Source organism: Ochotona princeps, chromosome 10 (genome assembly GCF_030435755.1).
Source record: "Ochotona princeps isolate mOchPri1 chromosome 10, mOchPri1.hap1, whole genome shotgun sequence".
NCBI classification, from domain to species: Eukaryota; Metazoa; Chordata; class Mammalia; order Lagomorpha; family Ochotonidae; genus Ochotona; species Ochotona princeps.
In genome coordinates, this window is record NC_080841.1 from 60744779 (window position 1) to 60766886 (window position 22108).

The 22108-nt window shown below is 52.1% G+C and overlaps 1 protein-coding gene across 4 annotated transcripts in view; it reads right to left on the bottom strand.

The window, feature by feature from the left end:
* PFKFB3 (6-phosphofructo-2-kinase/fructose-2,6-biphosphatase 3) overlaps positions 1 to 22108 on the bottom strand; it is an 82304-nt gene that overhangs the window by 3415 nt on the left and 56781 nt on the right. Inside the window, exons 1-15 of one of the 4 annotated variants that reach the window (XM_058669512.1) lie at positions 21392 to 21989; positions 13441 to 13566; positions 12731 to 12827; positions 11991 to 12057; positions 11362 to 11436; positions 10394 to 10450; positions 7919 to 8043; positions 6991 to 7198; positions 6474 to 6620; positions 6230 to 6334; positions 4984 to 5113; positions 4426 to 4488; positions 4229 to 4293; positions 2506 to 2679; positions 1543 to 1565 (exon numbers count right to left, since the gene is read on the bottom strand). In XM_058669512.1, coding sequence (XP_058525495.1) covers positions 1543 to 1565; positions 2506 to 2679; positions 4229 to 4293; positions 4426 to 4488; positions 4984 to 5113; positions 6230 to 6334; positions 6474 to 6620; positions 6991 to 7198; positions 7919 to 8043; positions 10394 to 10450; positions 11362 to 11436; positions 11991 to 12057; positions 12731 to 12827; positions 13441 to 13566; positions 21392 to 21848 — 1919 coding nt within the window. In that variant the 5' untranslated portion in view covers positions 21849 to 21989. Of the gene's footprint in view, positions 1 to 1542; positions 1566 to 2505; positions 2680 to 4228; positions 4294 to 4425; positions 4489 to 4983; positions 5114 to 6229; positions 6335 to 6473; positions 6621 to 6990; positions 7199 to 7918; positions 8044 to 10393; positions 10451 to 11361; positions 11437 to 11990; positions 12058 to 12730; positions 12828 to 13440; positions 13567 to 21391; positions 21990 to 22108 lie in introns of those variants that run through there. The other 3 variants (XM_058669514.1, XM_058669511.1, XM_058669513.1) reach the window with 3 other exon arrangements.

Sequence of the window (22108 nt, forward strand, 5' to 3'; positions counted from 1 at the left end):
AGGTCAGGGAGATGCCTCTGAAAGGTGCCCACCAGCTAGGAGTTTTCTTTCCTGGCAGCCTTGGTCAGAAGAAAGGGGCTATGTTCAGATGACATGCCCCAAGGGTCCAAATACAAAGGCTGCTCCCCACACAAGGAGAACCTTGATCCTGGCAAAGTCTAGGTGCTGCAATGCTGGCTCCCAAGACAGATACTGAGCTGTGGGGACGGCTTTGTCTTTGAAGACTAACTTAACTCATAGGCTTACCGCTAGGTAAACAAGACCACAGCCACAGGAAGCAGCTGCAAGCAGAGGCTGTGGGAGTCAAACAGGAGCCGACAGCTGCAGGCCCTGGCCCTGCCCCACAGGTGGTGAGGATCGGGGAGCAGCGCTGGGAGAGGAGCCGGGAGAACAAGATCCAGCAGAGAGGAAGACGCCAGCTCTAAGAAACAGATCCCTGCAAGGGCCACTTGTGATGCCGGCAGGATAGACGGCCACATGGACATACAGCTGATCTCAGCCCCATCTGGCCACCTCCAGGGTCGTTTCAGGGATGTGAGAGATTCATCATCACTTTCTCCTGTGCTGCAAAACCCTACATGGTACATTCTTGCCTGCAGGCTGCCACCGCCATGTAAGCACAATGCCAAATCACTCCTGGCTTTGCAGAACCAAGCCCTGCTTTGCAGCTCCTCCAGCTAAACTTCTCCAACCCTTCCGGTTCCCGCACAAAGTAGTTAAAAAGGTATACTAATGAGCACAAGGAGAGTTGGGCAACAGAGGAGTTGTGGTAAGATGGCAGCTGCCCTGTGAAGCCCTTGGCTACTTCCTCAGGTTGGGGATCCTGGGAGCCATAGAGATGGTGAGTTCTTCACCCCGTGGCTGCTGGAGCTAATGTTGAACCAGGAACCTTCTACAAAGGGCCCTGGCAGAAGCAAGGGGCAACCTACTGGGTCTGATAGGACAGGTGGACCTCATCCTGAGCATGAAGCTAATGGCTGGGCAGGTGCCACTACGTGACTACCGACCACCAGATCCCTAGCAACAGCTGCCAACATAGAACTCTCCACAGTCTGGGGGGCTCCAGCCTCACCATCTGCCTTCCAGGAGACAGCTTCCTTCATTCCTTTTGCAGATCAGGCTCTGAGTACATATCAATTCCTAAAGGAAAAGATCCTGCCCCTCCTGCCCCCGGGGGAAGGCCCATGGTAGCAGGCCCAGACCCACCCCACCAAACTCTGACTCTAGGAGGGAAAATGTGGATTTACATGCAGCTTCACACCACGGCCATTACAACCACTCAGACTTGGGAGAGGGACTGTGGAGAAGCAGGCTGCAGCTTCAGTAGAAGGCCAGGCTGCTCCGCCTCTTGCACACCTTTCTGAAAAAATCCATCAGCTCCCAGCTCCTCCTTTCACCCCATACTCCCCTTCCCCCTGGGGAAGACCTCTCGGACTTCACCAAAACTGTCCCTATCTTCGACATGTTAACAGGCCAGGAGCCAAAGCAGCAAGCAGAAGAGAGAGGTGTGGGCAATAGACTTATTCAGAGAGAAATACTTACAGACAGGCTTTCCCTAGCAAAGGCTGCAGGGAGAAAAAGTGGAGAGAGAGAGAGGTCAGTTGGGAGGTAGGACTTCATTCCAGGGGGGCAAAGCCCTGGCACACGTCTCCCCCCACCACCAAACACACACACCTGCCAGGTCACATTCCAGACCCTCTAGGGTTTAAAGAAGCCCCTGAGGGAGTCAGGAAGAATTGGTGGGCTGAAGAGAAGGTCTTTTGCTTGGATCTTAGAAACAAGCCCAATGTGAAATTCAGCCTGCAGGATAGGGAGTTCAAGCAAGCACAGCCCCCTGGGCGATACCTAACTTGGAGCCCAGAGATTGCTACGGCTTGCACATTTGCCCAGAATCTTGAGTATCTTCGAGGAAAATACCGATTTGGGGATAACACATCTTGCCACTCAAGAATCACTCTCTTTCAGCCTCCAAGAGCCAGAGCCAATAAAATCAGTGAAATCTGGTTGGGGGGAGGGCTTTAGTTTTTACTCCCTGCTAAAATAGCCACACGAAGTGACAAAAGTGGCTCTGCCCTGTGCATCTGGCCTCAGGGGTGTTGCCAGCTCCAGGGCGTAGGAGGAAAGTTCTCAAATACCCTGTGCTTCTCTGCAATGGAAGGGACAGAAAAGATGTGTGGGCCCAGAGCTGCATGGAGACCTCGAGACTAAGGACTTGGTGTATTGGAAACAATCATTCGAGAATGTGAAAAGACTTGGACACATCGCTGTTCCTTGTGTGCTGCCTGGCTCTGTCCACATGCTCGGCAAGGAAGGGGACGTCACCCTGCTACCCAACCCCCAATCTGCCAAAGCCTCAATTTCAGAAAGCACTTCTTGTGCATACACAGGTGCACATGTGCACAGACACACATACCCAGATTCATGCACACACACACAGTCCCAGGCCTGAGGCCACTGCCACCCATCCCCCACCCCAGGGGAGGAAGGAAACAGGGAGTCACTGACTTGTCCGGGTAGCTGTGTGGGCACCTCCTGGGGCAGGCAGCTGGGCAGGGCAGCAGAAGTGGAAGCCACATGCTCCTCAAAGCTGTTGATGCGAGGCTTTTTGGTGGGCTCGGGGCTGGCTAGTGGGGTCACACTATTGCGTCTCATGAGCGGGTTAGGTCCCTTCTTTGCATCCTAAGCAAGACAAAGACAAAAGAGAGAAGGCGACAGTTACAAGGAGAGGGAAGGTCAATAAGCCACAAAAAAAAAAAAAAAAAAAAAAAAAAAAAAAGTTCTCCTGTTCCTGGATTTTAGAGAGATATAAAATGACTGACAAAGGAGGGGAGGGGGCCTGGGACCAGGCTGGGTGAGGGAAGGAGTGATGGCTACTTCCTCCATGTTCCTTCCGGTTCTTGGATTGCTTGGACATGCACACAGATTAACGCCAGGCAGGGAGGGAAACAATGGCCACAGGGTACAAGATCAGAGACAAGAACCTTGCTTCCAGCACCCGCAACAGACCAAGAGCCTGGGAGACAGACGAGGTCCACAGGAGGGGTAGAAGAGGTGTCAGCACTGACCCCCTTCCACCCTAGCCTGGCCCTGCATCACACACATGCACAATGCGCATACAAACACCACCCTGGCTAAGGACGGGACACAGACACCAGATACACAGAACACGGGAGGCGGAGCCTGCCAGGACCAGAGGACAGAGATGACACAACTGCAGGGGGTCCAGGAGCCTCAGGGAGAGCCCGTTCTACGCAGGGGAGCTTTCAGCAACCAGCATGGCCCAGCCCAGACTGAGCACTAGAGCTGAAATGTCAGACAGGAGGAGATGGGCTGGGCTGGTTCTCATAGAACAAATGCAAGTGCAGCATCTAGTCACCAAGCCTTGGGAAAGGAGGGAGCAGGAGTTAAGGCAAGGCCAACCAAGCCAGCACCCAGGCTCTTTCAGGCCATCATCAGCTAAGCAACTGCCCATGGGAGCTGGCAGTCCTCGGGGTGGTCATCTCAGAGCCTCTTAATGCCAAAGTCTGCTGGCCAAGCTCCTTGGCAAAGACTTCAGTTGCGTTGTTCTGGAAACTCAGCAGACAGAAAGCCCTGCCTGGTGAAAGAGGAAGGGTCTGACTCAGTCTGGTAAGGCTTTGCAATAAGTACATTCAAACTTGGGCAGAGAAGCAATCAGACAGACTCTCAGAATTTCAGACCTCTCTGAAGTGCAAAACAGGTTTGACCAGGCACTGGATCACTGGTTAGCCATCTGTGATGGCGCTCATCCCCAGACCCACTTCCACTCTCCCATGCTATCTATCCAGTTCTCGCACTCAGCAGATGCAGTTGGCCAAAGCCAACGGCAGGTCCTCTTTGAACCAATGACGCCTGAACTCAAAAGCATGGTGTTAGCTGTCAGAGAGGAAAACGGAAAAGGCAGCAATGCATGCCATCGCTGTTTCACAGAAGACTGCGTCTTCCTCTGTAACGTTAATTTCACGGGTGAAGGAGAAATGAAAGAAGTCACAGAAAGAAAGCAGATCTCTGGAGGAGCGACAAGAAAGCCAGGGAGAGCACAGGGATGCTGAGAAAGGCAGCCAGCTAGGCCGAGGGCAGAGAAGCAAGCTCAGGGAGACCATCTGAGCCCTACAGCACAGGCACGGGCTTCCTGTGGGTTCCATCACTCCACACAAGCTCCCAAGAATGATGAAGGGCAAGGGAGGGGTATTCAGGTGCCCCTACTCACCTCTGATCTTTCGCGGTGTGTGCTCACTGACTCCACATTCAAGTAGATAGATTCCACCCGGCAACCTGGGGGAAAAGGGGTGAGTGAGAGGCACTGGGGCTTCTATGGGAGGCACGATTCTGCCTACAGCTTCACAGCCCCTCAGAATCCATCACAACCTGGGAGACAAGGGTTCGGCACGGGATGCTGCTACTCACCATAAGCAACAGGTGTCAGTTTCAGGACGGTGTGAAGGGGGCATTTCAGGTACGGCATCTCCTCTGCAACAGAGAGACGTGGTCCCACAGTTAGCAATGAGATAGGTGGAGAGGCAGGTGGAGACATGCACGGACAGCCGCAGGCCACTGCCGGAACTCCTGCCACAAGGGACCTCAGAAATCATGCCTGGCTAGAGGTGTCCTCTCCCATCATGGGCCCATCCTGTGCAACGCAAAGGGTGCTAGGAAAAGGTACCTTGCCAAAAGCACCCAGCCAAAGTAAGGAAACAGACCCACCCACTCTCACAATGAGTCAGTTTTTTGTTCGTATTTTTTCAATACATTCCTCAAGCAAACAATTTGTCTACAAATTTACCTGAACCCTAGTTCTTAAGTTTATTTAAAAAAAATTTTAAAAGATTTGACAGGTAGAACAATGCAAGACTCGTAACAGCCAGGTCTGCACCAGCTTGAAAAATGAGCCTGTGGTCGCACATGCTCAAAGGAGTCTCTCTCTCTTCCTCCCTCCTCCCAGGCCAAGAACCTGCTCAATGGTACCTGCACTCTTATCCAGGAAGTAGGCCAGCAGGCAGCGCAGGACAGCCTGGTGGCAGATGACCAGCACGTTCTCCTGCCGCTCAAGCTCCATGATCACTGGCTCAAGGCGCTGGACCAGGTCCTGGTAGGACTGAACAAAGAAGGACAAGACATCACGTTGGAGCAAAGGTACTTGGTAAGTAACCCTGATGACGTGTCATAGTCTTCTGTCATTATTAGACAGCATGCCACCCCTCCACTCACCCAGCAATCCACCTACTCATCTGTGCATCCAACTATCCACTCGCCCAACCACCATGTCCACTCATTCATCTAGCAACCCATCTATACCCCACCCAACCATCCATTCATTCATCTGTCCATCTAGCCTCCCAACCTATCCATACACCCTTTCTCTTGTGTTTAGCCCTTCAAATGGCAAAGTCTTTAGGGGAAACATAAATCTGTTGTTTTCTGTCAATTCTTTCCTCTTCCTACCCCTCTCTTCATGAGTTGAGGGACAGCAGTGGCTGAGAAGGGGATGACTTACTTATCTGAAAGGCAGAAATGAAGGAGAGCAAAGGAAACAGAGAGAGAGACCTTTCCTTCACTGGTTTGCCCCCCAGATGGCTGCAAGAGCCCCGTCTGCAGCAAGCTAAAGCCTTGTCTCCCATGAGTGACAAGGGTTCAAGTACTTGGATCATCTTTTACCACCCTCTCGGGCACTAAGCAGAAAGCTAGAACAGAGGCGGAACAGCCTGAACTGAAACTAGTACTCAGGTGGGATAAACTGTAAGTAGTGGCTTAACCTGCTGCTGTGCTACAATGCCAGCCCTTTCGATGGAATACTATTCTGCAATAAAAAAAGAATGAGGTCCTGACATGCATGGAAGCTACACCACAAAGAAGCCTGGGAAAGGAAGCACACACACACACACACACACACACACACACACACAAAATCACACATTTTATATGAGATTGTGATGAGATGTCTAGAAGAAGCAGATCTATAGACAATGTAGATTGGCAGTTGCTAGAGGCTAAGGGTGAAAGAATTCAGACCAAATGATAAGGTCTGACATTTCTTTTTGCAATGAGGGGGAGTTCCAGAATTAACAGTTATGGTGGCATGCATGGCACTGTTAATCACAGCCCTCTCTCAGCCAACAATGTGACACCTGCTACCTATCCTGGCCATCCTCTGCAGCATGAACATGAGGCTGCAGATAGAGAGGGGAGGACAGGGGCTGACCCCCACACTCACCTCCCCTGTGGGGTAGCGGTAGTAGTACTTGTCCTGCTCACGCAGCGCATACTCCTCAGGGTAGGTGTCCTTCATCTCGTCATATGTCAGCTCCTCGCACACACCCTGGTGGCACAGCAAGTGGTCACTGGAAGGAACACGCCTGAAGGGGCCATCCACGATGCCAGAGGACCATTCATTCCTAGAGATCCCCACTAGGGCTCCCCACCCTCGGTGCAGACAAACGCCGGGGGCTGGGACTCACGGCATCGATCTCGTTGAGTGCCTTCCACTGTTCGTAGGGCAGCTTCAGGGCCTCGGCTGTCTGGATGGTGCTCTTTAGCTGGCTGGTCCACACCCGGAGGTCCTTGAGGTTCTGCTCCTCCACAAACTTGCTCAGGGCATTGGCAAACTAACAGAGGGTGGGAGAGAAGGCAAGCTGACCTCCCTGGGCAGAGGAAGGGCTCACATAGCTCACACAGAACAGTACTTGGCTGGGATCAGATGGCAGGAAGGGCCGAAGAGCCACCATAGACAACAGCTGGCCATGTCCCCATGACGGACATGCCACTGCAGAGCCCAGGACACTCACCTCTGCCCTCCACCTCCCAGGTCACCCTCTCTGCTGCACCCAGACGCATGCACCATGAACACACTAAAGCAACAGTGGCAAAAAAATGCATCCCCCTCCCCCACCTGGAGAATCTATAACTCCCTTCCCCTGAACAATGGAGCAGTCCCCTCCACTGTCCCTCCATCCTCAGCCCCATTGTCACTCCTACCTTCTTGCCCCTGGTGGACAGGCCAGAGTCACCCCCGATCTTGCCCTGGAGGTTATACTCGTTTTCACCATGCCGACACAAGTAGATGGTACGTGGCTGCACGTGGATGTTCATCAGGTAGTATACAATACGGCTCTGGATGTGGTCCTGAACTCTGTTCACCAGGAACCTCCGGCCAACATCAATCACCTTAATCAGCGATAAATCCCTGTGGAGAAACAGAGACCCTCCGTGAGGCCTCCCTCCGCCCGGTATAGTGTACCCATCCCTGGGCCTAGGAGGCATTGCTCTAGGACACGTAGGATCTTCCTGTCCAAAAGTCAGAGGCTGTGAGCATCCCAGATGAGGGGGAGGGAAAAGCAGAAGGATAGCAATGTGAACTCAGTAGCAAATTTGGGCTCCAATGTATAGTTGTGCATGCATCTACATGATGTCAGTTGTATTTGCACTAGGGTAGATCAGTGGATTACACCTCTACATGTGACAGTGACATCCTGTAGTGGAGTGCTGGTGCAGGTCTTAGGTGCTCCACTTCTGATGCATCTCCCTGCTAATGCGCCTGGCAAAACAGCACGAGATGACCCAAATGCTTAGACCTCTGTCACCCATATGGGAGACATGGAAATCCTGCCCCAGCCTGCCCCAGTCCTGGCTCTTGTGACCATTTGGGGAGACGGAAGATCCCTTTTTTCTGTCTCCCTCTCTCAATCCCTCTCCATCTCTCTGCTTTTCAAATAAAATCTTGTACAAGTCTTTAAAAAGAAAAATATTTATACCAAGTGTGAATGTGTGATCCTAGAATTTTTTTTAAAGACATAAAAAAAAGAAGAAAAGTTTATGGAAGTCTCCATAAACTCACGGGAAATTGAAGACAACACTGTTAACCCCCAGGCAAGGGACAGGGTGCCGGCCACCGCTGAGGAGCTACCTGTCACATTTATCGGGATCAAGGGGCTGGTAGCTGGCTTCATAGCAATTGATTCTCTTCATGAAGTCGTCCATGGCCTCTGCTGAATTGCAATCTTTGTAATCCGGGCTGGAGATTTTAACTTCCTGTAATACCACAAAGAGGCAGCTGATGAATCACGCTGCAAGGCTTTCTGCGTAGATTAAGCAGGATTTGGGGCTTTCAAAAGGGGAAAGCACAGAAAGGCTGAGAATAAAGATTATCCTACCCAGCATTTAAAAAAAAAAGAAACTGGGGGTTGCGTCAGCTTGATGATTACATGGGGAGGATGCACCGGGGAGACACAGAATTGCTGGTTGGAAGAACGGAAACAGGAAGTCCAGGAGGATGCTGTAAATTACACCTCTGCGTGGACCACCCCCAGTCCGGATCAGGCCAGTAACCAGGGGAGATCACCAGACAGGCCGGCCCTCAGGTCAGCGTTAGTCCACGCAAGCACCTGCAACGCCCTGGCCAGGGAAAGCAGCTCACTGGGTACATAAGGTCCACTCGGTGGTTCCTAGAGATGCCCCCAGCCTCCTGTGGATGCTCTCTAACTGCCCCCAAGAAAGGCAGCGCCCAGCTGTCACTGGGCTGAGATTAACTGCTTCTCTAACTAGACTACAAGCCCGAGAGACCTAGCAGGCAAACACAAAACATTTGAATGCTGGTGCTCTTCTACCCCCCTCACTGACTGTCCTACCTAAGTCAGCGGGCAGCTAGCAGGGCTCCAGCTGTGGCACAGCCTGCTTAAGCTTAGGCCACTGCTTACAATGCCAGCATCCCATATGGGAGCCCCAGGTTCAGGCTCAGGCTGCTGCTGTGCCTCTGATCGGCTCCCTGCTAATGTACTTGGGAAAGTAACAAATGATGGCCCGGGGCCTTGAGCCTCAGCCACCTACGCTCAACGTCACTGCTTCAACAGGATCGCTCGTAACTTTCCCCTCTTGGAGAAGACTGAGATGACAATGCAAGCCTGGCACGTCCGTTAAGATCCACATTTACATCCAGCAGTAGTGTGGCGATTGCTGCTCATCCAGAAAACCTTTCTTTATGACTAATTCTGAGATGCTCAGACTGCGGAGGGTGACCCATCTCAGAGCCTTCAAGGTCAGTCTCTCCGTTTTTGCTACACTGCTGTCGAAGCCAATTGCCCTCCACACACCTGAGCAAACGCCCTTTGGAGCACTGGACACAGAGGGCTCCAGGGCGGGTGCATGGCACTTCCTCTGAAACATGGGAACCTCTCTGTCAGGTTTTGTTTTAGTGTCACATTTTTAAACATTTTTTTTTTTTTTTTTAGTTTTTAACACATTCAAGGTAGTCCATGCATCAATTCTAAGAATATAATTATTTCCTCCTTTCTTTCCTACATTCCCCTTAAACTAGGGTCTTTTTAAAAATTTTCCTGATGGGGCCCGGCGGCGTGGCCTAGAGGCTAAAGTCCTAGCCTTGAAAGCCCCGGGATCCCATATGGGCGCCGGTTCTAATCCCGGCAGCTCCACTTCCCATCCAGCTCCCTGCTTGTGGCCTGGGAAAGCAGTCGAGGACGGCCCAATGCATTGGGACCCTGCACCCGCATAGGAGACCTGGAAGAGGTTCCAGGTTCCCGGCTTCGGATCAGCGCGCACCGGCCCGTTGCGGTCACTTGGGGAGTGAATCATCGGACGGAAGATCTTCCTTCCTCTCTGTCTCTCCTCCTCTCTGTATATCCGGCTTTCCAATAATAATAAAATCTTTTAAAAAAAAAAAAAAAAAAAAAAAAAAATTTCCTGATGAGCTCTGTACCTAGTGGGGTATTAAGCCTTTGATTGTAATGTAGATTAAAAATACATTATCAAGGCTGGAGTGGTGGTGGTGTACGTTACCCACCTGCAATGCCAGCATCCCATACGGGTGTGTCCTCACTGCTCCACTTTCAATCCAGTTCCTTGTTAATGGCAGCAGAGCATGACCCTAGTTCTACCCATGTGAGACCTAGAAGAAGCTCCAGGCTCCTGGCTTTGAATCAGCTCAGCTCTGGCCATTGCACTAACTTGTGGAGTGAACCAGGGTATGGAAAATCTCTGTCTCGCCTTCTCTCTGTAAATCCGCCTTTTAAATAAATAATAAATAAATAAATAAATAAATCTAAAAAAATAAATAAATCTCTTTTTTTAATTAGAAGATTATTTTCAAGGTTCATCTACATTGTAGCAATGTATTCCTTTATTCACCCCAGGCAACACTGTGCATGCTGACTATTCTCAAAGATCCCTCACAGCAATAGCCCACTATACAGGGCAAGCTTGTCTCCACACTTCTGACCTCTCAGACACAACAGAAGGGGTCAGGGGTAGCTCCGCCCCAGGGTTGGGTCACTCTGCAGGCTCTGACCTGGACCCCCATTTGTTTTGGACTGAAGACATCCTTGTGGTGTCAGTGCTACATGAGCTTAGAGGTGGCAAGCCGTCTTACCATGATGTTGGACGCAACAACAGAAGGGTCATCGCACACAGACTCGATGAAAAACACCTGGTGGAAGCCAGACAGAGATGTTAAACAGAGATGTTAAGAAACTGACACATAAGGAGCAGGCATTTGGCCTACCACTCACCCATAACCCCAACTGGAAGCCCCCGGGTTTGAGACCCAACTTCTGTTTCTTGCTATTACAGACCCTAGAACACAGCAGGTGAAGGCTCAAACACTTGGGTCTCTGTCGCCTGCACAGAGACCAAGTTCCTGGCTCCCGGCTGCAGCCCGACCAAGTACTATGGGCACTTAAGAAGTAAATCAAAGAATGGGAGATTTTTCCACCTATCTGTTTCATTCTGCCTCTTCTATATTTTTAATCTTTATAAACCTTTTTTTTTTTTTTTTTTAATTAGAAAGTCAGAGTTCCAGAGAAACAGGGAGAGGCTGACAGAGAGAGCTCTCCCATCTGCTGATTCACCTCTCAATGGCTGTAATGGACCAGGTGGAAGCCGGGTGCCAGGAACTTCATGTGGGTTTCCCATATGGGTGCAGAAGCCTAAGCATTTGGGCCATTTTCCACTCTTTATTCCAGCACTGCATGCAGTAGCATCACCCATCACTCTGCGACACTGGCCTCTCAAATAATTTTTTAAGGAAAAAAAAAAAAAGAACAAGAAAAATGTTTACAAAGAACAACTGCACATCTCAGTGCACCATCCTGGACGTCACTGTGGTGTTATCACATACGAAGAGAGAGGCCATTCACTGATTCCCACAGACAACAAAAATCCATGACCCCATTGCCCCACCGCAGGAGGGATGCCTCCTGGACCCCTGTGGGCCCTGCCATAGCCAAGCTCAGGCAGCGAGAGGTGAAAGACTAAGTGGGAATTGGGGAACCAGCTGGTCCCCCTGGTCTCCCCATCTCTTCTGAGCTCTCCAGAACTAAACAAGGGGGCTTAGCTCACCTTGAAGTCATTTTCTTTGGCAAAATGCAGGATCATGTGTCTCCTCTCTCTGGTAGTGTTGGTGGCATCAAAAACCTGGAGGGAGGGACAACGGCCAGGAAGAAGACATGAAGCTGGAGCTGAACAACATTTAGCAAAACCATCCACTTGTTCATTCCAGTAGTGTATCCAAAATGCCCTGGCCAAAGCCTCGTCAAGGTTCGGACGACAGGCAGTCCTCTCTCAGCTACTGCCTCCCACACTTGGGGACAGCAGGGAAGAGGTGGACATGGCAGTTAAAAGCAGACAAACGCTAACAGCTTCTTCTGGGAGGGTAGGCACAGAAGGGCGACTGGTGTCAAGGCCCTGGCCACAACCCAGGTTCCACCCTGCCTGGAGGAGATGTCCAACTGCCACGAGGCTGGTAAGATGTTTGTACGACTGAGCACACCACCATTTCTGTGTCCACCCTACAACCAGCCCAAGTCCCCAGGCTGTTCTAGCCACCTGCTCCCCTCATTTCCCATGACCTCAGCCCTGCTTGATCCTGTTTAGCATCCCTGGAACATCCTCCTGCTCTGTCCTGGCCACTGAAAACATCTTCCTGCCGCGGGGCTGCAGAAACAATCAGCTCTGTTCCTCAGACTTACAGCAATTTGGCCTCCTTCCTTGGTCAGGTAACTTTTGACATCTCTCAGGGCGGCTAAGGCACACTGCCTGCAACACACCAGAAAGAGAAACTGTAATCAGAGCCAGCCCAGCCCAGTCACTAGAAGCTCCCTCACTGGCCCCAACAAACAGGAAGCCATACTTCCAGCTCAGGGCTGGCCAGGCCTTTCAATTTGGTGCAATGCAGATGGCCCCGGGCACCTTAGGGAGGTCACACGCGCCTGCATGCCTGGCTGCACGCCGGAACTATTGCTTAGGGGAGCTGTTCAAAAACAGATGTGTGGAGCCCACCCACAGATGCTTGCAGGACTGGCCTGTGATGGGCCCTGGCCCCTTCCCAAGCTTCCCAGGTGGTCCCAATAGGCAGCCGGGGGTGGGTGACACAGCACCAGGGATCCAGATCACCACCTGCCTCACAAGAAATCATTTCCAAAGGTACACGGATGATTCTCAGTGCAATGGACTTTGTGTTGAGCTTAAAAGATGTGGCTGTGGCTGCTACTGACCCACCTCCGTCAGCTGAGACAGACCCTCTGGGAACAGATCAAAACAGCCAGCCTCAGTGAGGCAGAGAGGCAGATCAGAGGGCCACCTGCAGAGAGCAGCCCCACCGGCAGGGTGGCTTCTTCTCCTGCTCTTACAGAGTCCAGTCAAAAAGACAAAGTGAACCACCCCCCAGAATAAATAAATAAAAACGCCTGCCAGGAGGCTGGCGTCTTACTTTCGGACTTTCATGGCTTCCTCATTGTCAGGGCGGAAGAAGTTGTAGGAGCTGTATTGCTTCACTGCCTCCCGGCGATACTCTCCCACGTTGAACACTGTGTGGGGGGAAGACAAAGGCAGCCCTAGGTGACCAAGCAGGAGGAAGGGACCAAGTTCCAGCCAGGAAAATAGTGTCAAGCAAAGGGGGGGTTAGGGAGAAGGTCAGTGAACAAACACCAATCTGAACACGATGAGGACTCAGGATGGAAGCAAAGCGTGAACGTCGCAGTCCAGCGTTATCACCTACTCCCCGCAAGCACTGGGCTGGCAAGCAGCTCAGCTTCCTCCAAAAACACAGTGTTCGTGACTGCCTGCATTATGTGAGGCTCTCTGCTACAACTCAGGCCTATCATGCTGCAGGGATTGTGAGAACAAACATCTTCTGCCAAGAGTGGCACCCCTGTGGACCAGTCCCACACCATCCATTTTCCTATTCTCAGTCCAGTGAACAGCAGGAGGACACATTAAAAGTGACTGGGCTCTGATAGCAGAAAGAAGCCAGCAAGAGGAAAAACAAATTCCCATCTGAGCTGGGAGGATCGGGGCAGGTTCAAAGTGGCGGCAGCAGCCTGGAGCACTGGGAGAACTCTCAGCAGAGGAAGTGTAAAAAAAAAAAAAAAATAGGACATTCAAGGACAACGACCTGCCCGGTCTGTGGCGGCAGCTCACCTTTCGTGGGCACACCGATCCAGTTGAGGTAACGAGTCAGTTTCTTGGAGATGTACGTCTTACCCCGGGCAGGGAGGCCCACCATGACAATTACAGTGGGGGAATTCGTCAGCTTTGGTCCACAGGCTGGAAAGAACAAGAAAGAAGTAAGGTCCAGTGGTCCACAGCACAATGGTGTGATCATAATCAATAACTTTTCACCTATTTTGTATAGAATTGTAAGAGAGGTGCTTGGAGGCTCCAAACACAAAAAAATGATACTTAAGGAAATAGAAATACGAATTACGCCCATTTGGTCACTGCACATCATATACATGTACTCAATTAGCACACTGTATTCCATCCAGATTACAACTCTCATGTGTTAATTAGAAGTAATCGGGGGGACAGGCATTTGGCCTGGCACTTAGGGTACCTGGATCCCACAGCAGAGTACCTGGGTTCAATACCCGGCTCTGGCTCCCACATCCAGTTCTTATTAACACAGGCCTTGACCATCAAGTCAATAGTGATGGCTCAGGTAGTTGGGTTCCTTCCACTCTGGCTCCTAGCTTTGCACCTGCTCTAGGCCTCAAGGGCAGCGAACCACCAGAAGGGACTACACACTCCCCCATCTCTTTCCAAATAAAAAAATTCGGAAGAAATTTAAAGAAATAAATTTTTATCAGTCATGTGACAAAAGTTAACAAACACAAAGCCATGCCAAACAATCAACTTTAAGGAATTTCATCAAAATTCTGCTCATTCCCCAACCCCCAAACTCCTGCATTTTATAATCCAAAAAAACGATCACGGCCCCCTAGTGGCCAGAGGCCCCCAGTGTCGATTTGCAGCTTCAGGGTGTATTTAGCACACAGTCCCAAACTCAAATCCCCCACAACACAAAAGGTCCTACACCCAGCATGGGCCCTCTAACACTGGTAGAAATGTCCCTCTCCCTGGGGACCTTAACACCAGGGATGATGAGGGAGCAGGTAGGAGAGGGCGGGGGGAGTTGGGCCCCAGTACGTCAGGCTGCAAGGAGAAGTCAAGCACCAGCTTCCCAGCCCTCACCTGGCACGTGGGCACAGCCTTCCTAAAAGAATCTTTAAAAAGCAAGTCTCTTTCTTTTTTTTTTTTTTTTAAACAAGTGTTTCCTCAGATAAAAGCAGGTCAGGAACCCAGGATATGGGCCTCCCCAAGGGACAGGTAAAACCTCATGTTCCTGAGAGTCTCATGCTTTTCCCTGACCTTTTGCTGCCAGGCAGCAAGCCATGCCATGCCGTGAACCTAGGCAAGGGCAGACACCAGACTGCCTGGCTTCCACCATTCAACCACTGCCCCATGTTCCTCAGCAGTTCCATTAAGACACTACCAGGAAATGATGGTCTCACCAGGCCTGCCGGAGAGCAGTCCAGAGCAGCCTGTTCTGGAGTCCAAAGACCTGAGACTTCTCAGGTGGACTCCTATGGTCTAGTGACTAGTGATTGCACGCCCGGGCAAGGTGCCAAGTCCTGGGTGGTGCTGCCCCATGGCTCACGGCTTGCCAAGCACAGGCCACCTGCACACTGGGCAGGGGAAGCTCTGAAAGCCGTTCACGGAGCTCAGCCAATGTCAGATTTGGACAGAGGCTGTGACGCACAGAGGAGCCTCAGTGGGCAAGTGCCAGGGAGGGTGGGGAGAAAGCAGAGCCACCATCTGGTGCACACCTGGGGGTGGGGAGGAAGGAGCAGGACCTTGGCAAGGACCCAAGCTGAGGTCCACAGCCAAACACCACCTTGTGACTCCATGGGCTCAGGAGATGTGGGGGAGCGGGGAGGGAACACAGACAGCCCTAAACTGCATTCATTGGCTTCTAGTGGCCCTGGAACAAGCAAACATGTTCCTAGAGAATAATAGCTGGCACTATTCTGGGAGGGGCAGCGGTGATAATCATTAGTGTTGCTAACCAGCACTGAGGGAACTTCTGTCCTCAGGACAAGCAGACAGACAGCTCCTGGAGACACCCTGACACCCAGAGACGATCAGACATGTGTGTGCACACAAACACCACACACATATGTGCACACAATCACACATAGACTGTCAGACTCATACGTGGAACTGAGCCAAGGAAGCCCAGAGATAGAAGCTGCCTGATGTCCCAAATCGGGGATTATGCCCATCCACTAATCACAGGAACAAATCTCCTGCATTAACACTTTGGGAAAGGGAAAAAAAGTACTGAAAAATCCAAAAAGGCAATAACAGAGAAAACACTGTAAAGCAGATGTTTAGACTGAATTTCAAAAGCCTAAGAAGTCATCACTCTCTGTTTGTTAGGTTCTTGCCCAAGACTTCAAGTGGCAGCAGGAGACTGGCGGTGCAGCCAGGGTCCCTCCTCCCTGGTCACCCAGGTCTCAGCAAGGAACCACAGGGCCTTCCAGCAAATCTCATTCCCCTTCATCCCACCGCCCTTGTTGGACCCCAGCCTTTTCCTTTTTGTCCTGAACAGCACAATGACTGTACATGAAAAACACCTGTATGTAAACTAAGATTCTCCAAGGAGTCCTTGTGTGTGCCATTTGGCATCATGTCTAACTTCTTCTGACAAAGAAAGCTTTTGAAATGAGATGCATTTCATTGTCAGTTTTCAACATCAACTTTAAGATGCCTATGGGAGTTACACAGATGTTTGCTATGTTATAGGGGAAGGAACCCATCTGTTTGGAGACCATTGGCTGGATTAACATATACACACCGCACTACAGTCTGGGGGGCGGCTCAGGCTAAAAGGGTTGTCCATGGGTAAGGCCCGGTCACTAGAATTTAAGATCTCACAGAAATCACCTAGTCCCAGGTGGTCACTCATCAGACACAGTCGCTGGGTGTCAGGTGAGTCAGGATGGGTGGATGAATCAGGGCCAATGTCACAGAGTGTTACAGAGCTGAGACTTGGCTGTCTGTAAGCCAGTCGTACCATACTGTATTAGTATCCAACACACCATGGCTACTTGTTTCAGGTCTCTGCTAAAGACCACCAAATAAACCCAGAAGACCAGCTGGTGAGCACGTGAGCTGCAGGCAGAGATTGCCAATCATGCAGAGAATCAGCCAGTCGGACGAGTTCAACCCCACCATCTGGACAGGGCTCGTCTGTGTCACAGCTAGCTTGGGAGGCTGGCACCCCGGGTTCCAGTTCCAGTTCTCCTCCCTAGATTGAGTGACTAACCACGCTGATAACGACAGCTGCCCTCATCTACCCAACAAAAGTCCTGAACTTATTCTCAAATAAACTAATTTAAAAGGGGGAGGGGCCCGGCACAATAGCGTAGTGATTAAAATCCTCGTCTTGCACGCGTCGGGATCCCATATGGGCGCCAGTCCTAATCTCAGCTGCTCCACTTCCCATCCAGCTCCGTGCTTGTGGCCTGGGAAAGCAGTCAGGACGGCTTGGGGCCTTGGGACCCTGCACCCTAGCTCCTGGCTTCGGATTGGCTCAGCTGCAGCCATTGCAGCCGCTTGGGGAGTGAATCATCGGAGGGAGGATCTTCCTCTCTGTATATCAGCTTTTCCAATAAAAATAAATAAATCTTTAAAAAAAAATCTACAGGGCCCGGCGGCGTGGCTTAGCAGCTAAAGTCCTCGACTTGAACGCCCCGGGATCCCATATGGACGCCGGTTCTAATCCCGGCTGCTCCACTTCCCATCCAGCTCCCTGCTTGTGGCCTGGGAAAGCAGTCGAGGACGGCCCAATGTATTGGGACCCTGCACCCGCGTGGGAGACCTGGAAGAGGTTCCAGGTTCCCCGCTTCGGATAGGCCCGTTGCGGCTCACTTGGGGAGTGAATCATCGGACGGAAGATCTTCCTCTCTGTCTCTCCTCCTCTGTGTATATCTGGCTTTGTAATAAAATAAATAAATCTTTAAAAAAAGTTTGGAAGACTCTTGGCTGCAGCTCCCACACCTCCAACAAGTTTCCTTCTCTGAGAAATTCGATCCTCAAAACAACACCCGAGCTCATTTCTGTTTTTTTCTACAAGTAGATGAGTTATGCTTCAGTTGCAAGTTCCAGGGGAAAAGCACAAAGGGTTGTTTTGATAGATGACTCAAGAAAGGATCCATCCCTATGGCTGCCAAAGGGAACTGGAATTGTGCTGGTTTACAGTAACCACCTCAAAGTACTCCCACCTGACAGAGGCAGAACCCAAGCTGGGGAGAAAGATCAGTTTTAACCTGCAGTTACACAAGCTGGACCTGCAGGAGATGAGAATGCACACAGCACCAGCAGGCAAGAGATGTGGGCCACACAGACAGGAACCTCTCTTCTGACATCGGCAGTATCGTCCGAGTTACCTTCACATGAAGAAGCACATCTGAGTTATCCGCAGTGGAGAACGTTGCTAACAGCATCTCTTTTACAACCTCTTCTGCATTGACTGTCATGACTTTGCATGCAATTTTATGCTATCAGCTAATGAATTTTTTGACTAAGAAATGGTCTTTGCAGCCTCAGCCCCATAGTCTTCACCAGCAAAATGGAGAGGCAGATAAGATCTATCACTGACAATTTCAGGGGGCAATACAATAGTACAGTATAAATCATGAGGGGCTTGGAGTCCAGCAAACACAGTTCTGACCCTGGCCTCACCACCTCCTGGCCCCTGGACAAGGTTACTCGTCTCTGGATGTCTTTGTCTCTTTTGCTGTATAATAGACCTCTGGACACTGCTGGGGAAGGCACTATAGCAGTTTTTGAAAATGCTTACTGAGGAGCCCGGAGAGGCTGCTGGCTATCCATGTTTCAGACAAACAGAAAATGAAGACTTGGCACAAGGGAGAGGTCACACAGCAGGACTCATGAGCGACAGGACTTGGCTGGAGTCTTCCTTCCACGGAATCCTTCTCTCCTAAGTGACGGCAGTCCACCAGTGGCCGAACCCAACAAGCTTCTACAATACAAGATACCCGGGCCACAGCTGGGGCACCACTTACTGGGCTTGAGGCTCCAGGATGCTCTTTTCCCATCCTGTAAATGATTCTAACACACAGCCTAAGCTGAGAATCACTGCTAAGAACTCCAGGGGCAAGCCTGCCATCTCCCACGAAGTCACACGTCATCACCAAAGACCAGACTTGCCACACGTGGAACCTACTTCCAAGATGAAAACCTTTCTGTCGCCGAGTCCCACACTGACCTCTGCTCACACTATCCTAGATCCCCGAGCAAGGATCATCTGGCAGTTGGTCTCATTCCTCTGCACCTTATGAGGCAGTCTCCCTACTTCCTGTTTAAGCCAACCTTGAACAGACCAGGATGAATATCCACTGTTCTGCCCTGATGAGGCTACCCTTTCCTTGAGGCTCATCAAGTGCCAGGCACTGTCTTAGGAACCATCAAACACGGGACTCCTCACAACCCTACTAGATGGACTGTAATGTCACGCCCATTGCAGACAAGGAAACTGAAAGTCTGACCTCCGCGTTTGACAGATGGGGCAGGCTTTTCAGCAAACACCCTGTGTCAGCTAGTACCCAGGCACCCAGTTAACGTGCTTTGCAAGTAGAAATCTTGTCCAACTCATCAATCTTGGGTTTTAACTGTTCCTAATAATTCTCCAGACCCTCTTTTAGTCATCAAGCTCAGGGCAAATTTACTGCTCCCCTCCACCCCATGAAAAATCTACTCATGTTAACAGGTTTAGCAGGAGGAAAAATCACCCAATGTCCCCCAATGCCAATGTCAAGTGGTGGGGGCGGCTGTGATGACAATCCAGAAGGATGCCAGAAAGGAAGGGAAAAGTCCTCCTTTTCATTCTAGTAAGAACCAAATGGGACCATACACGTGGAAATCACCCCTCTCCACGCCACCCGTCCCCCCCGAAAAAATGCCATTACTTGAAACTAGACTATGTAATAAACACTCAGGCTGTAGATATTTTTCTTTTTTTTTTTAAAGATTTATTTATTTTATTACAAAGCCAGATATACACAGAGGAGGAGAGACAGAGAGGAAGATCTTCCGTCCGATGATTCACTCCCCAAGTGAGCCACAACGGCCGGTGCTGTGCCGATCCGAAACCAGGAACTTGGAACCTCTTCCAGGTCTCCCATGCGGGTGCAGGGTCCCAATACATTGGGCCGTCCTCGACTGCTTTCCCAGGCCACAAGCAGGGAGCTGGATGGGAAGTGGAGCAGCCGGGATTAGAACCGGCGGCCATATGGGATCCCGGGGCGTTCAAGTCGAGGACTTTAGCTGCTAGGCCACGCCGCCGGGCCCTGTAGATATTTTTCTAAGAAGGAATATGCCTGAGACCACACATGGGGATTCGGGGAGCAGGCAGGACAAGAACCTCAATCCATCAGCTTTAGGCATCATATTCTCTCCCCTCCAGCGTCAAGCTCTGAACGGTTCTGACAGCGATGCTCTTCCGTGCGTGCGAGACGTGCAGACTGATGAAGTCTAACAGATGGGTTTCTTCAAGCCTGGAAGCAGGATGCATCTCCGCACCCCGGTGTCTCTGAGAATCAATCACTAGCAACCAAGACCCATCTCAGTACCCAGTAGGATACAGTCTTCCAGGACAATCAGCACAGACACACATTCAATCCCAAGTATGTATCAAGCTAAATGCCCCATCCTGTATTTGTAGTTTACAAAATACACTCCAGATAGCATTTGTTTTATTCAAAAGTGAAAAGGGAGTGGAGTTGTTCCCTGAGGGCACATAGTCCACCTCTGACAGGTCGTACAGGAAGATAAGCAGACCGAGAGCAGCCCTGGTTTATCAAGCAAGTTGACAGGGGCTGGATGAGTAGCAGACCTGCCAGGACGCCAGTCCTAGGATACCACACCCAGGAGGGAGAAGTTGAAGTCTAGAGCACCGGCCACCAACCTCACCAACCAGGGGACCAGTGCCTACCACAAGCAGGCTTCAGGGCCTGGCACGGGCCAGCTGGTGATTTAAGTTGGCAAAGCGCAGGGAGGTCTGTCATGTTCCGTGGTGGTGCTCCTGAGAAACGTGGCAGTCTGGGGAGACACCCGGCCAACCAACCGCCTGGCTCTCAGGTGCCCTCAGATGACCACAAGCCATCTGCTGGGTTTGCACATGGATCCGCTGGTTCCTTCTCGGGCAACACACCCAGCCTGGGCAAAATGCCCCAACTGGCAACTGGCCCCGGTCCATAAGATGGGACTCCAGGCGCGTCACCTGGCTGGCGTCACCCAGCCACTCCAATGGTAGAGGTAGAGGCAGCAGTCCCAGCGAGCACAAGGGCTACAGAGCTGCAGCGGGAGGCGCCCGCATACTGAGCCCCTGGGGACGCGTGCACGCGCGACTTCCTGCCCACTTGCGGTCGCCGCCGCACGCCTTCCCCTTCAACCACGCAATGGCTGTCCTGCCATCCCCCACCTCCCTTACACACACACACACACACACACGTGCCGGAAGGGCGCCCAGCAGTCACTGGAGCAGGGAAGGAGATGCGAGTCGACAGGGAAAATAAGGCAAAAAGGGAGAGAGACACAGAAAGAAAGTCAGAGAAATACAGTCGCACATGGGGCGTAGAGGGTAAGGTGAAAGAAATGAGCGCACGTGGCAAAGCAGAGCAGAGAAAAATATTTAGGAAGGGGAGACGGAAATCGGAGGGGACGGGAAAAGAGACGACGGACGCCAGAGCCCCGAGCGAGGTGGCGGCCGCACCCCTTGGCCGCAGTCTCGGCGCCGGTGCCCCGGGTGGGGCGCGCGCCTGGCTTCCCGGAGGCGCATGCTTTGCGCCGCCTCGGCGCTGGCAGCCCAGGCTCGCCAAGCTCGCCGTTTCCGCGGCTACAGCGCCTCAGCCGCCGGACCCCGGAGGAGCAGTCGGCTGCCGCCCCCAGCCAGCACCCCACAGAAGGGCACCGGCACAAAAGCGGGCGTCACACACAATGGCCCGGCCCTGCACGCGGCGGCGGCGCGGACGGCAGTCCCGCTTTGCCGTGCACTTGTACTCACATCTGGGCAGCGAGGGCCGGTGGTCCACCGGCAACCATATCTTCTGCACGCGGCTCTGGGTCAGCTCCAAGGGCATCTTCACTGCAGCACCCGGCGGCCCTCTACCCCGCGAGGAGATTCCAACGTGGGGAGAAAGAGTGGTCGCCAACCCCCGGAACAAAGGAAGAAGAGGGGTGCGTGCGCCGGCGCGCGGCCAGGCGCTCGCTGAGCTAACTAGGGGGAGAAAAAGACGTGCTTTGTGCTCCGAGTCCTGGGCGCCGGCCCCGCAAGCGTGCTCGCTGATCCGCTGCGAGGGTGGCGCGCGCGGGCACTGCTGGCTCCTGCGCTCCGGAAAGCACCGGGATGCGCGGTGACAGCAGAGGGCCACTCGCCTGCTCTCCACCTCTGCCGGGATGCCCCACTCGCCGCCCGGCTTTTGAAGAGTCGCTGCGCACGTCAGCCTCGGGGCGGGCCGCATTCTTAGCGTCCTAGCCCCGTTTCTCGAGGGGGAGGAGGCTGGGCAAGCCAGAAGGCGGCTTTTGGGTGCCCTCTGCGGGCCGGAGACCGCAGCGCCCTCGTGCTCCGGCAACCCAGCCCTGGGCTCTGACAGGCTGGCTGGCTCCAGACCCTATTATTGCCCTTTCTGCGGTTAGTTTTTAAGACAGCTTCCTCCGATAACTCGGAACTCTCACTTCACCTTTGCTCGGGGACAGCGGCGGCGCGGCGCCATATGCCGAA